Raw genomic sequence first — 19,037 nt, 5'->3', positions numbered from 1 at the left:
CTGGTTCCACTTGCTCCCTGAATTCACCTCTTCCCTTTTCTCATCCAAAGCCAGCCCAGCCCCACTAATGATGGTGGGCATTGTCTCTCCTCCCCACCTTAGCTCACCCTCCATTTACTTATCTGAACTCTCCTCCTCCTCCCTAGGGCACTCTGCTTCATTTAGCTGACCCCTTTGATGGCCACTGTTCACCAGCTCACGCCTATGGGGGGGGGGCGGTGTCTACTGACCCTGCTTCTTACAGTGCTCTGTACCACGATCTGCCTAGCTTATTTCCTGCCTGCTCACACCCTCTCTTCATTAACACCCTCTTTCATATCATATGAGGCCCCTTTACCCTGCGGGAGTTGCCCACAGCCCCCCAACCTCTCTGCACTTATCACAGGGCTTCATTTCTAGTGTTTATTGTCTATCTTGCTCAATAAAGTGTAAGCTTCATGAAGGCTGAAATGTTTTCTTGATGTGTGTGTGTGGGGTGTGTGTGTGTGTGTATGTGTGTGTGTGTTCCCGGAGCCCAGCACAAATCTATCAGATGGAAGAAAATAATGTTTGTGGAATTGGCGCATCTACTTTGCCTCTTACCACAGAAACTGCGGGCAGAGGACTGAGTTGTGGGGAGAGGGGATGAACGCCCCTCTGAACTGTTCTCTCTTCTCTGTCTCTGAGATGTCTACAGCCAGCTGTACCCTGTCCTTCACACTCTGGCATCTCTAACACCCCCGCCAAACACGGACTGACAGTGAGTTTGGGGTTAAGGTGGGTGGGCAGTCACCAGCATGATGTTTACATCAGGACTTTTATAGTTTAGATAAAATCAAGAAGAGAGGCACGAAAGACACCTGGGAATGGGAGGCTAGGCAGGAGAAACTGAGGCTGAAGGAGGTAGGCCAGACCTCAGAGGAAGTCTCCAGTCATTCTGCCCCCACCCCCACGGGCTTCTACTTCACATATAGAGAAGTGCGAGCCCGTGTGTGTGTGTGTGTGTGTGTGTGTGTGTGTGTGTGTGTGTGTGTGTGTTGGGGGCAAGGGAGGCATAAAAAGGGAGCAAGGTATCCTTCCAGCCTACAACTCAACACCTCTCTCTATCTCTTCCCAACTAGCCTCACCCAGACTCTGCGGGACTGAGAGAGGACCAGTGGAGAGGAAGAAGGGTGGAAAGGGAGTGGGGAGAAAAGGCACCAGGACTTCCACCCTCTCTACAGGACCCCCGCCCCGGCCTCTGGTGCGGGAAAGCAGACCAGCTGTTTCTGATTCTTTCCTAGTCGCAGCTCCGCCCGAGGGGGTGGGGGACGGAGATACTGGGAGAGACCGAGCTCCGCCGAGCCCCGGCCAGCCGTCAGGGCACCGGCAGGCGTCTGTGTCCCGCCCGCAGGTGTGTCTCTTGGGCGGCTGCGCTGCCCTGAGCTGGGGAAAGCACCAAGGTGGACGAGACTCAACGACGGGCGGGAGGAGAGGATGGTGTCGGTGCGAGAAGCGGGGGCCGGGGGGACGATGAGTCCTTGATGAGAGGGACCCCCGGCTGAGGCCGGTTGCCTACTGTACCCCTGTAGGCAGCGTGGTCACGGGAGTCCCACTATCCCGCAACTCTTGCTGGCCGGGTGTCTACCCGTTTCCCAGAAGCGCAAGGATGGGAGGACCAGAAGAAAGTCTATCTTCTGTACTTTAAGAGCTGGAAGTGTCCGCAAACCCCCTTCACGCCTCTCCTTGCCACACACACCGGGTGCGCCTTGCCATCAAACGCAGTGGTCCGCGTCGCTGAGTGCAGGGCGCTAGGACCCGGTGGCGTGGCGTGGCGTCGGTAGGGACAGGAGGCTGCAAGGCAGGGAAGAGCCCCGTCGCGGGTGGCCGGAGCAGGTGGGGGCGCGGCGCGGTGGCGCTCCGTAGAACGGAGGGGAGGAGGCGGCCGCCACACCTAGGGCGCCGGGGAGCACCCGGGCTGGCGCGGGCGGAGCCGCGCTGAAGGCCGCGCGTGTCCCCGGCCCCGCCCCGCCCCGTCCAATGAGAGCTGCGGCCGCTGGGGCTGTCCGCGCGCTCTGGCCCCCGCCGCACTCCGCGCCCCGGAGCCACTGACACCGCACCCGACCGCCCACACCCGGCTCAGCGCTCGTCCGTCTCTCGGCCCTGCAGCTTGCGCGCTCTTGGGAAACCTGCGTCCGGCTCCCGGGCTCCACATTCCTTGAGGTCCCCGGTCGCCCATGGTCCCCATGGCCACCCCGTGGGGCGATCTAGGAGACGCCTGAGGAAGCCCAGACAGTGCCCGTCCACGGCCCTGCGGGCTGCGCGGCGGGAGTCTGCGGGGAGCTATGCTGAACTTGCGGGGTGAGGACGAAGCCGCGCAGCTCGCCCCTCGGCGTGCCCGCGTCCCGGTCCCCGTGCCCAGATCCACGGCCCCCGACGTGTCCGCCCGCTTGGGTCTTGCCTGCCTGCTGTTGTTGCTGCTCCTGACTCTGCCGGCTCGCGTAGACACGTCCTGGTGGTAAGTGTGGTTCTGGGGTGGGTAGGCATCCTGGAATTAGTGTATTGCTCTGGGCATCGGCTGCTTAGACACCACAATTTCGAGGGAGGAATTGGAGGAAGGACGGTCCCAGAAGTTTCCAGTGGCTGGTGAGGAGTTGGAGAGACTGAGGCGCTGGAGAGGAGAGCACGGGGCACCTGGAAGGAGGGAGCTGATGGTTGAAGTCCCCTAGACTGTCACATTGTGCCCCTTGGTACTTCTACTCAAGCCTCTAGCGCAGAAGTTACTATGTGATTCTCTCTCAGGGTGGGTTCTAGGAACTAGTCGCCTCTCCACATCCTGCAGTGACTGTTTGGCATGGTCATGGCTTTCAAAAAAAAAACCTTCCACTACCTAAGGGTCCCTGGGGACACGAGTGGGGGGGGCAGCTGGCTGTTCCCCACATCCCTCTGCTAGTCTAGCCCACACAGCGAGCCAGTAGCATCCACAGAAAGGCTTACAAGTGAAATTGAGGCACAAAGTTCCCCTTAATGCCCACAATCGAAACAAATTAAATACTTGGGGTTGCATAACCCAGGCATTTGTCACCAGCCTTGGCTCTGAGGGTGTAATTTGGAACACCGATGCCCCCTTTGGCTTTCCTGTCCCAGATGACAAAACCTCCCACCTTCCCTCCCCAAGCCCTAGGGGCTTTTAGAGTCTCATGAGTTGTGAGACCCTGTCTTCAGATCTTTTCCTGCAGGCCTTAATCTTCAGACACTTCCAAAGGGCAGACGAGGCAAAAGGCGTCCAGGATCCGCCGGATGCCTGCTGTGTTCTTTGTAGAATTCCCGACCCAGCCCCAGGACTCCTCCAGCCCCCTTTGGATATGCATCCTCTTTCCAGAAAGGGCAAAGTGGGTAGAATCTGCAAAAAGATTCAGATCTCTCATCCTTCCTCCTCATCCCTCCGGTCAAACTGGCCTCTTGGGCTGGGCCAGTGCCCCTCTCTAACATGCAGTGCCCCCCTTCCCCCTTGCTCTGCTCCTCCCCTGAAACAAGCACCCCTCTCCACCCCCACCCCCCACCCCCCACAAAGCGAGGTCTCTTCTCTTGCACCCCGTGGCTGCTTTCTCCTCTGGACGAGGAATCTGGGCTGGAGGGGTGAGGGGAAGCCGGCTGTGGGGCAAAGCAGCTTGGGCGGCAGATTCCTATCATTTCAAGATGCTGCTCTCGCCATCCCCACCCCCACCCCTGTTTTCCTGTTAGAGAAAAATCTTTCTTTTGGATCTTTTTATCTCTGCAGTGTTGGGGAAGGCAAAGAGGGGGGTTCGGATGAGGAAGCAGAGAGGCCTATATCTTACATCTGGCTTGCAACATTCCTTTAGAAAGGGAAAGGGAAAGAGGAGGAAGATGGAGAAAAAGAGCCCTTCAATGACTAGAGTGATCTTTATGACCTAGTTTGGCTGGGGACTTACGTCTTCAGGTTCCTCGTGAAGAAAGCAGGGAGGCATGCAGTACCCAGTGCCCACCTTGATCTGGCCTACATGGCAACTGGCCTTTTGAAACACTTGATTGCTTTTCCCAGTTTGAGAGAGTCTTGGTGACCCATGGATGCTTCGTTCTGGACATTTCCACATTCTGGTAGAGCCTAAAGACTTGCCTGCAGCTCTTCTAGTCCCCATTTTTTACTCCCAGACGACTACTCCCTTTCCCATTTCCTTCCTCCCTCCCTCCACAAGGGGTTCATATTAAAGATGTTGCAAACGCTGCCAGATGGAAGAGCTAGGTAGGGAGGCAGGTGACAGAGGAACTGAGTGGTTCCTATGTCCATGTGACACAGAGGAACACAGCATCAGAGCCAGGATGAGTGTGGGTGCAAAGCTCATTTGCAGAGCTCATTTCTGTCTCCCGGACCTCAAGATGTCACAGCTACCACCATAGATGTCTGTCTCAGTGGTCAGCGCTTGCAGAAGGAGGAGACCTGAGTTCTAAAGGCAGGTCTGGCCCCCAAGGTGATTACCTCAAACCCAGCAAGATTGGTCGTGTGTACAGTCATACATTCCCTGGAAGAGAGGGATGTCTACTGACTCAGTGTGTCTGTGTTCTACTTTGGAGCAGAAGGCTAGCCAGTCAACAGTCTGATCTCACAGCTCAGGATTCTTCCCCTTCCTTTCCCATAACTCCTCTGCGTCTTCCCTTAACTAGTAGAGACATGTCAGTCTGTGACAAGAAATCCGAATATATGAAGACTCACAGGAGCATGTTCTTGGACTCATAAAAAGAGAGCAGAAGCCAGGTGGTAGTGGCGCACGCCTTTAATCCCAGCACTTGGCAGGCAGAGGCAGGCGGATTTCTGAGTTCAAGGCCAGCCTGGTCTACAGAGTGAGTTCCAGGACAGCCAGAGCTACACAGAGAAACCCTGTCTCGAAAACAAACAAACAAACAAACAAAACAAAGGACAAAAAACAAACAAACAAAAAGAGAGAGAGCAGAGAGCAGCGTCATATTTACTCTACTGTTACCATACACAGGCACCCTTTATTGCTCTCTTGCTAAGTTCCAGGACCGTGCCCAAGTACCTTGGTAAGCATCACCTTTAATCTCCAGTTTGAGCAAGTAAGGTAGGTACTGTTATATTCTCTGTAACACCATGGAATAGATTTGAGAGATAGGAGAGGAAGGGAAAACAACAAAACCAAAATGTGCTGGGCTTGTAGCACACAGCCTTAACCCTAACTTGAGTTCCGGGTCTGCCTGATCTAGCTAGCAAGTTTTAGGCAAAAGTGAGATCCTATCTCAATAATAAAAAAGAAAATTGCTTAAATTTACACCAGTTTTGGAGTCATACCCAAACTGATTTGATTAGAAACAGTTTTATTTATTAACATTTATTAGCTGGGCATTACGGCACTCCCTGTAATAGCGCTACTCAGGAGGCTGAGGCACACTTTATGTATAGTGAGACTCAGAAACAAAACAAAACAAAACAACCAACCACAAAAGCTCCGTGTGTTTGAAGTTCCATGGCTTCCTTCGTCCTGGCTTCCCCACTGTCCTTTCACAGAGTAGGATTTCCATCAATGTTCCTGAACCCATAATGCTGAGATTTCCCTGACTTACACTCTGTGGTATCAGCTTGCTGGTTTGTTGGTGGTGGTCTTTTATTTTATTTTTATTTTTTATTTTTTATTTTTTGGTTTCTCGAGACAGGGTTTCTCTGTATAGCCCTGGCTATCCTGGAACTCACTCTGTAGACCAGGCTAACCTTGAACTCAGATATCCACCTGCCTCTGCTTCCCAAGTGCTGGGATTAAAGGCATGTGCCACCACTGCCTAGCTTTATTGTTGTTGTTTAAGAGAGCAACTCATTATGTATGCATCCCTGGAACTCTATACAGACCAGGCTGGCTTCAAACTCACGGAGATCTGCCTGTTTCTGCCTTCTGAGTGCTAGGATCATATATGAACCACCACTCTCAGCTATGTCCTGGAAATTTTTTTACAGAATGTTCTGTGACTTGTGTACTATGCAAAGAACAGATCTGGGGGGTGGGGTGGGTAACAGTCTTCTCTGAATTTCAAATCCTGTTTGTGTTAAGTTGAAACATTTATACTAATGGGTAGCCACAAAAGGAGTCAGAGAGGCCACGTGTGGTGGCTCATGCTTTTTTTTTTTTTTTTTTTGGTTTTTCGAGACAGGGTTTCTCTGTGTAGCCCTGGCTGTCCTGGAACTCACTCTGAAGACCAGGCTGGCCTTGAACTCAGAAATCTGCCTGCCTCTGCCTCTCAAGTGCTGGGATCAAAGGCGTGCGCCACCACCGCCCGGCTATGGCTCATGTTTTTAATCCCAGTACTTGGGAGGCAAAGGCAGGCAGGTCTCTGTGAGTTGGAGGCTAGCCTGGTCTACAAAGTGAGTCCTGGATAGCCAGGGCTATTACACAGAGAAACGTTGTCTCAAAATACAAAACAAAACAAAACAACAAGCAAACAAAACAATACAACAAACAAACAAAAAAAGGGAGTAGGGGATTCCTAACTCTGTTCAAAGGATAGAAACATAAAGTGTCTGCAAAAGAACATGTAGGGTTGACAAGGAATCAAGCTAGCTGAATAGAATTGGGGATGCCTAGGAGAGATGGAAGTTGGGGATAATCGGAGCAAGCAATAGTATTACTGAGTACCTACTAATGTGCTAGAAGATTTCCTTAGCACTGGGTATATTGACACAAAGATTGCGATTCAGTAGATGTGGAGGCAGAGGGAGTCTAGGCACTTACAAACCCCAAGCAAGGGGCTAGTGTTGGTCCTAGTGACTTTGCCAAGGGAAAGGTGAGTTGGTCAAAAGCAGATGAAGGGGGCCTCTTGCAACAGGAGGCCAGGGCAGAAATGAAGAATGAATTTCTGAAAGGGAAAACAGGGAGTCAAGACTGAGGCATCCTCTCAAAGACAACGAGCTGAGGGTTGGATATCATGAAGTCTTTGTGCCCCTAACAACTAAGCTCAGTGATTGGCACGTGGCAGGCATCATGCAAGTGCTCACTGGGCTGAGGGCGATGGGTTCGGCTTCAGAGTCAGTATTACTGGCGGTTTCCACAGTTGACTACGAGGGCTCTGAGACCCAGACAGCAGGCAAACCCCACGCAGGGTCTTGAAGCAGTTACTTAGGAACAAGCATGGTCATAGGAAAACCTAATTATCTTCCCATCTTATATACCGACCAGATGTTCCCATGCTCATTGAGGATGTAATAAGAAAGATCAGTGTGGGCCACAGCAGAATAGATTAAAGTCAGACCACAGGAAGGCCTTTTTTACCAGAGGTTGGCCTACCGTACTCCAGACTGTCTATGAGGGCTGGATTATTGGTCTGCCATTCCCATCCAGCCTCCTTCCTCCAAGCCCCAGATAAAACAAAAAAAACCAAAAAAACAAAACAAACAAAAAAACCAAACACCCATTGCCTAGATCAGTAATCTGGGGCTGAGCTGGGGAAGCAGATCGGTGGTGAGACAGGGATGGGCTCCAACTCCGATGGTTTCAATACTCCAAACAAAGCACCAGGGCAGTGGGTGTAACTCAGAGCTGTGCGTCAGGCAGGCCTTTCCGGCCTGGCCCAGCCTGGCCCAGCCTGGGCTGTTTATTTTGTTTGTTCCTGGAAGCTGCTGCCCTGATGGACAGTGTTGGGGATGCTGATTCCATGGGATTTGTTCTTGGAGGATCAGCCCTCTCACCCTTCTATCAGGACAGATGGGGCTCATCAGACCTCCTGAGTTCCCGAAGAGGCCAGCGTCAACCCTCCTTGTGTTTGCCTGTGTAACTGTCACTGGTGATGATCCAGTCTGTGGGTGAGGGCTGGCTGTGGAAATGTAGAGTGGGGGCAGGGTTCAGGGCTGGTTGGGGTGCCCCTCCTGTTGGCTGCCTTCTCTTCTCTCCACTCACTTCTGGGCCTACTTTGGGGCCATTGCCAAACCACTGGCTCATTCATAGTTCAGACTAAAATTTTTCTGTTTGCAGTAGCAACCTGTCACGACAGTTCCCACCTGTTCCCAACAGGAAAGACAGCGGCAGTTCCATACTGAAAATGTGTGTGTGTCTGTGTGTGTGGTTATAGGTGAGACAGAAAGGCAGAGAAGCTGAACTGCAGAAAGGGAGGGAATGAGTCTCATCTCTTTGGGGGATTTCTTAGGGAGAAAGGTAAAATGCTCATGTTTTTTTCTCCAGAATCTCCTGAGACCATGGTAGAGTCCAAGGGCAAGAGTGTTTGAAAGGAGAGGTAATATTGCCTTGAGCAGTTTCTGAATGATGCTGGCAGCCACCTATCTATCCTTCAGTGGCCCTCTTGCTTTAGCTTGTAAATCAGTCAGACTAGAGACTCTACCATATTTTAATTGGTTGAATTGAATGATTAATTGATTGATTAATTTGATTGATTGATAAAGATACAGTTCTCATTATGTAGCTCCGGCTGGCCTAGAACTCTCTACGTAGACTAGGCTGCCCTAGAACTCAGAGAGATCTGCCTGTCGCTGTCTCCTGAGTGCTGGATTCAAAGGTCTGTGCTATCCTGTCCTTTGGCCTCTTACTACTTTGTCCTGTTCAGGCTTCCACGGCAAACAGCTCTTTGTCCATGTAGGTCGTTCCTGGACATTGTGTCATATAAGTGTTGGGGAAATTGGTTAAGAGAAGCTCTAGGAGTGGAGAGATGGCTCAGTGGTTAGGATCACTGACTGCTCTTTGAAGGTCCTGAGTTCAATTCCCAGGAACCACGTAACCATCTCATAACCATCTGTAATGGGGTTTGCTTCCCTCTTCTGGTGTGTCTGAAGGCAGCTACAGTGTACTCGTATAAATTTAAAAAAAAAAAAAGCTCTAGGGCCTGGAGGTAAAGGGAACGGGGTGGGGTTTAGGGGGTCTTGTTCTATAGCCTCAGGATTAGAACTGAGGATGTTTTAGCTACCAGATCCAAAGCTGTAAACATTACTCAAACCTGCTCACTCTGAGTTCTCTAGCCCCCTCCTCTCTTTATTCTGCTGTGGCTAAGCAATCTTCATGAACCAGCCACGTGAGCGTGTAAGAGTGTTGTCTCAGATCCTCATTTTGTTAGTTTATTTTGCTGTGAGGATCTTAATGTTTATTAAATAAACTGACTGGGTTTGTATGACATGTCACAAGCCTGGCCTGTGTTCTAGAAGTGTGTGTGTCACTTTGGCCTTTGGCTAGGGCACTGGTTATGGTGGGGACTACTCAATCACTCAGTTACTCTTTCTGCAACTGTGTAGTTTTTGTTTTTGTTTTTTCCCTCAGAGATTGCAGGTAATGGCTCTTCCCATCTACCTCAGAGAATGTCTTGAGACAGGAAGGAATCTCTTTAAAGTCTAGCTACCAAATAACTCGCCTCTTTACCCCTCTGCTGATGTTCAGCCCCTTTCAGGAGGCTATGACAAGGCCATCTCCACTTTGCAGGTACATAGGGGCACTGGGAGCCCGAGTGATCTGTGACAACATCCCCGGTCTGGTGAGCCGGCAGCGGCAGTTGTGCCAGCGCTACCCGGACATCATGCGCTCAGTAGGTGAAGGTGCCCGGGAATGGATCCGAGAATGTCAGCACCAGTTCCGCCATCACCGCTGGAACTGCACCACACTGGACCGGGACCACACTGTCTTTGGTCGTGCCATGCTCAGAAGTACGGTCCTCTTCCCAGCCTCTGAAGCCCCTTCCCTTCCTATGCTTGGGGTAGTGAGTTAGAAGGGTAGGCATGATCCCCTTCATTTCCTTACACACTATAATCTAAGAAGTAATTGTGAGCAAACCTGGGAGATGGGAAGAGCCTCTCTCTAGCCTAGATTTGTAAGCCTGGGCCCTCTTAACCTGAGTGCTCTGAGACGTTTGGTCGGTCAAGGAAAAGCTCCCCTGCTACTTCCATCGCTACTTCCATCTTACTCCTGCCTTTCTCTGACTTCCCCATATCCAAGTCCAGCTGGGCATCCATGAACTCTACGGCTAAGGACGAGGACCAGGTTCTCTGCCATTGTCACCCAGGCACCCTAACATTCTAGTAACGGGCACAAGAGATAAACAGAAAGTGATATGCAAATATTCCGAGAGCCGGTGCCTTGACCCCAGTTCAGCAGAGGGCTGGAGAGATGGCTCAGCCGTTAAAGGCTAGGCTCACAACCAAAAATATAAGAGTTCAGCAGAACTAGAGGGTAAAGGAGGAGGAAGGGGGTGAGATAGGACTCTGTAGGTGAAGAACTGGGGGTGATAAACCTCCATCCACAAGGGCAAGGAGAGAAGCAGAGCAGAGTGAAGTTAGTATGGCTCTGTGAACAGGCTGACCCCCTTGGGCAGGGGGGTCCACAGTGTGGGGGAACTGTCCAGCAGAGGGGGCCTGAAACCCCTGGAATGTTGACTAAGGCAGGTGTAGCTGCATCAGGGCTAGTTCTCTCTTTCTTCCCTCCCCCAACTCTGTGGTGTGGTGTGTGTGTGTGTGTGTGTGTGTGTGTGTGTGTGTGTGAGAGAGAGAGAGAGAGAGAGAGAGAGAGAGAGAGAGAGAGAGCACATGGGAGAGTGTGGGTGAGAGAGAGCAAGCATGAGAGTGAGGTGGGCGAGACCCCTCGGGAAAACAAGAGGAAACAGAGTAGAGGTTAGGCCGAAAGGTCTGAGGCACCAAGGTGTAGAGTAGTGAGGCCTCACAGAAGAGGGCGGCATCTCTGAGGGATGCTCTTAGAACACAAGGACATTTTGATGGGTGGGGTGGGCTCTGGAAAAGCTGGGGAGATCTCTTAAGTTGTGTTGATTGAAGAAAGGGATGGACAGAGTTGGGCTTGTGGCCTGGCCCTGCAGTCCTAGCTCTAGCGAGGCTGAGACAGGAAAATCTCAAGTTCTAGGCCAGGTTATACTTACCAACACTTTGCAGACCTGGACCATGGAGTAAGACACTTTGAGAAACACCAAGAAATAAGTGTGTGTGTGTGTGTGTGTGTGTGTGTGAGGTGGTGGTGGGTATGGAGGAGGAGGAGGAGGAAGAGGAAGAGGAAGAGGAGGAGGAGGAGGAGTGGAAGACACAGGCTAGGCCATTCCTGTAACAAGTCTCTACCTCTCTCTGTGTAGGCAGCCGGGAGGCAGCATTTGTGTACGCTATCTCATCAGCAGGAGTGGTCCACGCTATCACTCGGGCCTGTAGCCAGGGTGAGCTGAGTGTGTGCAGCTGTGACCCATATACCCGAGGTCGGCACCATGATCAACGAGGGGACTTTGACTGGGGCGGCTGTAGCGACAACATCCACTACGGTGTCCGCTTTGCCAAGGCTTTTGTGGATGCCAAAGAGAAGAGGCTTAAGGACGCCCGGGCCCTCATGAACTTACATAACAACCGCTGCGGTCGCACGGTCAGTACTCACATCTGGGTATGTACATTCATGGTTTCTGGTGTAAACCAGTTAGCGTGACCACAGGCTGAATTCAAAGGTGGTTCCCTTCCAAAATCGCTAACATTCTGCCACAGACTGCACGGGAGCCTGGGAATGCAGAGGGGGTGTCGGGAATGCATAGCCACAATCAAGCTTTCATAAGACAGAGAAAGAACTCCCTTTTCCTTCCTTTCTCTTCTCTTTCTTTTCCGGTTTCTTTCCTTTTTGTTTTGTTTTGTTTTTTCTGCATGAAGGAGGGAATCGGGTGAGGTGGCGACTTAAGCTCCAGGTTTGTTTCTTTGTTTTTGAGACAGGGTCTGTGTAGACCTGGCTCTCTTGGAACTCAATATATAGACCAGGCTGGCCTTGAACTCACACAGATCCGCCTACCTCTGCCTGCTTAGTGCTGGGATTCACGGCGTTTGCCACCATGGCCTGCCTTGGGATGTTTTGTTTTGTTTTGTTTTGTGGACAGGGTCCCACTCTGCCTATCTCCGAGGCTGCTCTCACATCTGTGGCCATACTCTTGTCTCAGCCTCCAGATTACTGAGATTATTTGTGTGTGCCACCATGCCTGACTAAAATGCAAATTTTAAATATTTAAAAATTTGTTCTGTATATGGTTCTGTGTACACATGTGGATGTGGATGTCTGTGCTTTGCCACAGAGGCTAGAGGAGGATGTCAGGTAGCTCCACTACTTTCCGCCGTATTCTCTTAAGACAGGGTCACTAACTGAACCTGGAGCTCAATCCCAGCAACCTTTCTGTCTCCAATCCTTCTGTGTCTACGCACCAGCGCCCACCACTGGGATTATAGGTCCATGTGCTATAGCTAGCTTTTTACATGGGTTATAAGGAACCTGTAAGTGCTCTTACATCCCTAGCCATCTCCCAAGCCCCAAAGTAGCTTTTAATTTATTAAATTTTAATGTATTATTGTTGTGGATGTCTGCATGATATGTATATGTGGGCATGCATGGCATGGTGCATGGCATGTGTGGAGGTCAGAGGACAACTTTGTGGGACTGGTTCTCTCTCCTTCTACTTATAGTGTGAGTCTGGGGATGAAACCCAGGTTACCAGGGTTGCGTGGTGAGTGCCCTCCGTTGATATCAGCATCACTGACCCAAAAGTAGTTTTGTTTTGTTTTCTTTTTTTAAGAGGAAAATTTTCCTTCATAAAGACTAAGAGATTCATGTCTAGCTTCAGGCTATTCACTGGTATTTGAGCATCTGCTGTATACTGTGCTGAGAAATAGCATGCTATAAAAGCAGACATTGTACTTAGCATGGTACTTAACCCTTTAAAGGGATATACAGGCTGTAATCAGGAGCAGACTACTGTGGCTTGACAATCCAGCAGGCAGTCAGGAAGAGCAAGGGACTGCCGGTCCAGGAAGATTTCCTGGAAGAGATTCTATGATGAGTTCAGGAAGACTGGGTGGGATCTGACGTGGCAGACAATCACCAAAGGCTCAACCAGAAGGGCTGGACCAGCAGAGCGCAGAGCACTACTGCTTTTGACCCCAGGGATGACTCCACAGTGTCCTGAGCTGTCTCTTCCCTCCCCTAGGCTGTGCGACGATTTCTGAAGCTGGAGTGCAAGTGTCACGGTGTGAGTGGCTCCTGTACTCTGCGCACCTGCTGGAGGGCACTCTCAGACTTCCGCCGCACAGGGGACTACCTGAGGAGGCGATATGATGGGGCTGTGCAGGTGACAGCCACGCAGGATGGAGCCAATTTCACAGCAGCCCGCCAAGGCTATCGCCACGCCACCCGGACAGATCTTGTCTACTTTGACAACTCTCCTGACTACTGTGTCTTGGACAAGGCTGCAGGTGAGAAGGAAGCAGGCAGAGAAGTGGCGCCTGGTTATCAGCGCAGGTACTTCTGCCTAATCAAGAGCTGTCCAGTTTGCAGGAGTTAAGGAGGGGAAGGAGTCAGTCACTTCCTTACATGAAAACCTCATCTTGAGATAAGTATGTCTCAGGCTGGCAGGTCATGTCACTCACTATATTCCTGGTGTCCAGGATGCAGTAGGCACTACTTAGAGAACATTTAAATGAGCCACCTGTTTTCAAGTTCTGGGCAAGATGTGAGCTACACACACACACACACACACACACACATACACACACACACACACAAACAAAAGTGATAAAGCAAGCAGATATAACTACAAAGGAAAGTGACTAGAGAAATCAAGGAAGGTTTGTTTGAATATGGGGAATCAAAGCTGCTTCTTAATATGCTATGGCTAGAGATTCCAGAAGGACTGAGGGAAACAGGAAGGTCTCTGGCAAGGCCGAAGATGCAAACACTTGATGACAAGCAGAAAATGGCTGTTTTCCCAGTCTGTTCTAAATATGTGTGGCAGTGGGGCGGGCATCTTGGGAGCATTGCAAGGTGATAAGGTGTTTCTATGAGAGAATGGAAGCTCCCATCTTGGTCCAGGTAAGTTAAACCAGGGATAGTGTGTAGCTCAATGGAGCTGCTTCTCTTCTGGTTCCTGTCATGGCGTCCCAGGCTCTTTTCCCAGGCAGATAGTCAAGACTTGGTAGAGTAGAGCCCTGCACCATGCTGGCTTCTGTCCTGTTTGTTTTCACTCCTCCTCATTCCTAGGGTTGACTGGCCCAGAGTGCTTCAGCCCAAAGAAACTGGGTGGCACCCCAATCTGGATAATGGAGGCCATATGAACTCTAGAAGTCAAGAAGGCTGGGGATGCCCTCTGGTCTCCTAGTGCTTTACTGCTATGAGGTAGCTTTTCCATGTGGTCTAATTCAGAGGACTGATATCTGAATGCCCAGGAATAATTTCCACACATCTGTATAGACCCTGGATAGGCCCTACCACCCCTAAAATGTGCCTTTGGAGAAGGATGTTTGGAGTTCAGAGGGAGGATGAGTCATACCCTTATTAATTTTTCTTAGAGGCATAAATTTAGGTCATAAACCCAAAAGATCCCAATGATATAAGCCACCCTAGGAGTATGGAACCAGGCATCCCCTCCACAGCAGCACTGCCCAACTAAACTTCCTACCTTGATCGAATCCTCATTCCTGCTGTTTCCAGTGCAGAAGCAACAAGCCACATTATATATGTCCCCTCTTATCTATGGGGGCTGTGCTCCAAGGTCAAGGGATGCCTCAAAGTACAGGCAGTACTAAACCTTACATGTACTCTGCTTCTTAGACATACATACCTGTCATGATGTTTAATTTTTAATTGATAAGTAAGATAGTAGATCCACTTTTTTGGTGGTACTGCTGATATAACTCAGGACCTTGCAATATGTTGGACTCTCCCAGTGAGTCACAAATAGGACAATTTTAATAACATGCATTTACAAGTTCTAGTCACTTATCTCTGGATTGTCCATTTAATACTTTTAGAATGACAGTTGATGTTGGACAGGAAATGGCACCAAATAAAACTGTGATCCAGTGTGATAGACTACTATAGTTAGTCCAATTCAAAACCAAAACCTTTTAGTCTAGCTAATTTAAATTCATTGAGTTTAAGAGATCAAGTACAGCTAGTAGCTAGTCTGCTTGTATAGCTCCAGATTGTAGAAGAGGATTTTGGTACTGAAGACCCAGCCCTTGGAGTTAGAATAACATGTAGGAGACCTAGTCAGCCCATATCTAGAGCGGGAGTTTGCTAACATTTTGGATTATATATTCCTGTTGTTAAAAAAGAAAATAGAGGAGGCTGGTGAGATGGCTCAGTGGTTAAGAGCACTGACTGCTCTTCCGAAGGTCCTGGGTTCAAATCCCAGCAACCACATGGTGGCTCATGACCATCTGTAATGAGATCTAACGCCCTTTTCTAGTGTATCGGAACACAGCTACAGTGCACTCACATATAACAATAAATAAATAAATCTTTAAAAAAAATAAAGAAAGAAAATAGAGCTGGATGGTGGCGCATGCCTTTAATCCCAGCACTTGGGAGGCAAAGGCAGGCAGATTTCTGAGTTCGAGGCCAGCCTGGTCTACAGAGTGAGTTCCAGGACAGCCAGGGCTACACAGAGAAACCCTGTCTCGATAGAGGGGGCTGGAGAAAGAGCTCAGTGGTTAAGAGTACTTGCTACTCCTCCAGGGGACCTGAGTTCAGTTCCCAGCACCCACATTAGGTTGCTCAAAACTGAATCCAGGGGATTGATGCCCTCTTCTGGCCTGTGAAGGCACACCCACATACAAGTGTGCACACACACATACAAAGATATATATACATACAATAAATAAAATCAATCTTAAAAAGTAAAACTGAGGCTACATAGAGAAATCCTGTCTTGAAAAAAAAAAAAGTAAAACTGAGAGCTGGAAAAGTGACTCAGCAGGTAAAAGTGCTTCTGAAAACTCTGTTAATCTGAGTTGGACCCCCGTGGTACCAAACAGTGAGAGAGAACCAACTGCCTCAAGTTGTTCTCTGACTTCTGAATGCATGCTGGGGCCCACGCATGCCCCCCCAATATATATACTACACACATACACACATACATAAAAAATTTTAAGAAAGAAAATTAAGCATATATGTGCATTGTGCATATGTGTGCTTAGATGTCTGCTCATGTTGTTGCTGCAACGTGTAAGTTTAAGATATTCATGTCTTTTACATTGTTGTCGTCATTGTCATTTTGACAGTCCTGGGATCCAATCCAGGGTCTTGCACATGCTAGGCAAGTACTTCACCACTGAACTACACTCCTAGGCCTAAATCAGAGTTTAAACCAATAAGCTGAGAAACTAAGAATTCCTGCTCTTTTTCTCCCCATATCCTAGTGGAATGTGGAGGCTGTCACTGTTGAAGTCTCAGGCCATGGGTCCCTGTGACTAGGAAAAAGCTTGATGGGGTCTTTTTGGGCTGACATTTTTTTGAATTGGCATTCACAGGGCAAGGAAAAAGCGACCCTCCTCTTCAAGAATCCCTTCTAAAAGGGGTAAAACACAGGAACTCCTTAGCAATAAGCCTCCGGCCAGTCATGCCAATCAGCCCATCTCTATTGGACAGAGATGATAAATGTACGCTAACAATCCTTGAGACAGCCTCTTTATTTTTAAAGATTTATTTATTTTTATATGTAAGCACACTGCAGCTGTCTTTAGGCACACCAGAAGAGGCGTCAGATCTCATTACTATGGTTGTGAGCCACCATATGGTCCTTGGGATTTGAACTCAGGACCTTTGGAAGAGTTGTCAGTGCTCTTACCTGTTGAGCCATCTCACTAGCCCTTGAGGTAGCGTTTTACTATGCATTCTAATTTGATCTCAAACTCACTACAAAGCCTAGGCTACCCTAGAACTAAAGTGGCTTCCCTGCCTTAATATTTTGTATGATGGGATTACAGGCAGGTGTTCCACACCTGGCTAGGTGTTATTTTATATACATTTTCATATATGAAAACTGAGACCCAGATACATTGATTAACTTGCTAAATAGCTACAGCTATGAAGTGGCACAACTAGAATTTAATCCAGATAATATGACATCATATCACCCACAAAATAGAGAACCTCACTTAAATTAAATAGAGAACCTGACTTAAAGTTCTTACATTTTCAAGCTAGATCCTGAAGAGGACATGGCAGCGTGGGGGCTGCAAGGGAAGGGACAGTGTCTGGGATTGGTGCTTCTGAGGAGGACATGGCAGCGTGGGGGCTGCAGGAAAGGGACGTCGTCTGGGACTGGTGCTTCTGAGGAGGACATGGCAGCGTGGGGGCTGCAGGAAAGGGACAGCGTCTGGGACTGGTGCTTCTGGGGGGCTTTGATGGTGGCAACGAAGGAACCTGGGTCAGAGGGCAACAAATGATTGTTTTGGTTCTATTTTCAGAAACAGATTCTTTTTGTTTTGTTTTGTTTTGTTTTCTTCGAGACAAGGTTTCTTTGTATAGCCCTGGCTGTCCTGGAACTCACTCTGTAGACCAGGCTGGCCTCGAACTCAGAAATCTGCCTGCCTCTGCTTCCCAAGTGCTGGGATTAAAGACGTGCACCACCACCGCCTGGCTCAGAAACAGATTCTTTATGGCTTCTTAAGAGTGTAAGGATACCCAGAGTGGAGAAAACAAAAGTGACTTGGTTCTCACTCTCTTCCCTGACTCAGGTTCCCTAGGCACCGCAGGCCGTGTCTGCAGCAAGACTTCTAAAGGAACAGATGGGTGTGAAATCATGTGTTGCGGCCGAGGATATGACACAACTCGGGTCACCCGTGTCACCCAGTGTGAGTGCAAATTCCACTGGTGCTGTGCTGTACGGTGTAAGGAGTGCAGAAACACTGTGGATGTCCACACGTGCAAGGCCCCTAAGAAGGCAGAGTGGCTGGACCAGACCTGAACTCACAAATACCTCATTCTTCCCTCCACTTCAAGCCTCTGACTCAAAAGCACAAGATCCTTGCATGCACACCTTCCTCCACCCTCAATCCTGGGCTGCTACAGCTTCTGTTATGAACTTGGAGAGTGATCCACAGGGACCCCAATGTCCCGGCTGGTTCCTTAGCCCTAGGGAGGCGTTGATAGGGGATGGACATAGGAGACTGAGTGTCTCCCTGAGGGTCCATCTGGAGGTTTGAAGGGAGAGTAGAAGAGGTAGGAGTCTTATCTTCAGAGTGATTTGAGTTGCACTAAGTCAAGGCTCATTCTCCCCTTTGCTTGCACTGACTTCTGATAATCTCTGGGTATGCAACAGGAAGGGAACCTGGAGCTATCGTCCATGTTTGATCCTGCCCTGCCTAAGGATAGATAGGGCAGAGATAAAACTGCCTGTCCCTTTGCTGGAGACAGCGTGTGCAGACAATCTTAGGTTATAGTATTCTGCTGAGACCCTGAGATAGCTAGACGAATCAGCCACATTGAGCAAGGCTCCACCTCACGCTTCTACACAACTTACAAACTTTGTGGTTTGGTGAGGAGAAAACTCACAATACTCTCCAGATCCATAGTCTCCGTGTCTCCCTCTCCACCTACATCAGACAGCAGCAGCCTGCCCACTGGCTGCCTGTCCAGAGGGAGGTAGCTTGCAGTGGTTCAAATTCTTAACAGACCATTAGAGGCCCGGAACAGGACTGTGAGAGAATAACAGCCAGCCTGGCTAGGCCTTGGGACTTTCCCCCAACCCACTATTCTGGAGATCTGGAAGGTTTGGAAAAGACTAAGTAAAATGCAGGTAGCTCATAAGAAGAGTGAGCACACCCGAGCACACCCCATCTCAAGGGCTACATGAGGACCAGTGTGTGCTAGGAAGGCAGGCAGAGATCTCTCATTTCACTAGTTCTTGAGGAGAGGATCTTCAGCTCTGAGGTAGGAACAAAAGCCACTAGCTGTACAGAGAGAACTGGTCCTGGAGTTGACGTGGTAAACATAAGGTCTTTCTCATTGACCCAGCAAATCTTTATTTTGTGATTCACCAAGTCCTACTGATAACTATTGCCCATTCCATGATTGACTTAAACAGGGAAGAGTTCTCTCTATGCTACTAACCATTGCCTAACTAGGGCACACAGGAGTGGAGTCTTCAAAGACAGCAGGCATGATGACATAGGGGACTGAAACCTTGATGGCCTAGTTTTATGTGAGCTAGACACTTGTCACCTTCTTGCCTATTGATAAACAGAAATAGTATAGAAATCCAGTTATGACAGACTTAGGTCTAATCCCAGCTATTTACTCTCTATTTTTTTTTTTTTTTTTTTT

General features: G+C 49.4%; 1 protein-coding gene across 2 annotated transcripts in view; it reads left to right on the top strand.

Moving 5' to 3' along the window:
* The first annotated feature begins 2,066 nt into the window (after window positions 1–2,066).
* Wnt2b (Wnt family member 2B) overlaps window positions 2,067–19,037 on the top strand; it is a 23,030-nt gene continuing 6,059 nt past the window's right edge. The window contains exons 1-5 of one of the 2 annotated variants that reach the window (XM_031375077.1): window positions 2,067–2,476; window positions 9,399–9,619; window positions 11,047–11,324; window positions 12,919–13,183; window positions 17,450–17,566. In XM_031375077.1, the coding sequence (XP_031230937.1) occupies window positions 2,304–2,476; window positions 9,399–9,619; window positions 11,047–11,324; window positions 12,919–13,183; window positions 17,450–17,566 (1,054 nt within the window). In that variant the 5' untranslated portion in view covers window positions 2,067–2,303. Of the gene's footprint in view, window positions 2,477–9,398; window positions 9,620–11,046; window positions 11,325–12,918; window positions 13,184–17,449; window positions 19,026–19,037 lie in introns of those variants that run through there. The other variant, XM_031375076.1, reaches the window with a different exon arrangement.

The sequence above is a fragment of the Mastomys coucha genome, unplaced genomic scaffold (assembly GCF_008632895.1).
Source record: "Mastomys coucha isolate ucsf_1 unplaced genomic scaffold, UCSF_Mcou_1 pScaffold16, whole genome shotgun sequence".
Classification (NCBI taxonomy): Eukaryota; Metazoa; Chordata; class Mammalia; order Rodentia; family Muridae; genus Mastomys; species Mastomys coucha.
The sequence above is the reverse complement of the archived record's forward strand: the minus strand, read 5'-3'. Positions and strand labels throughout refer to the sequence as shown.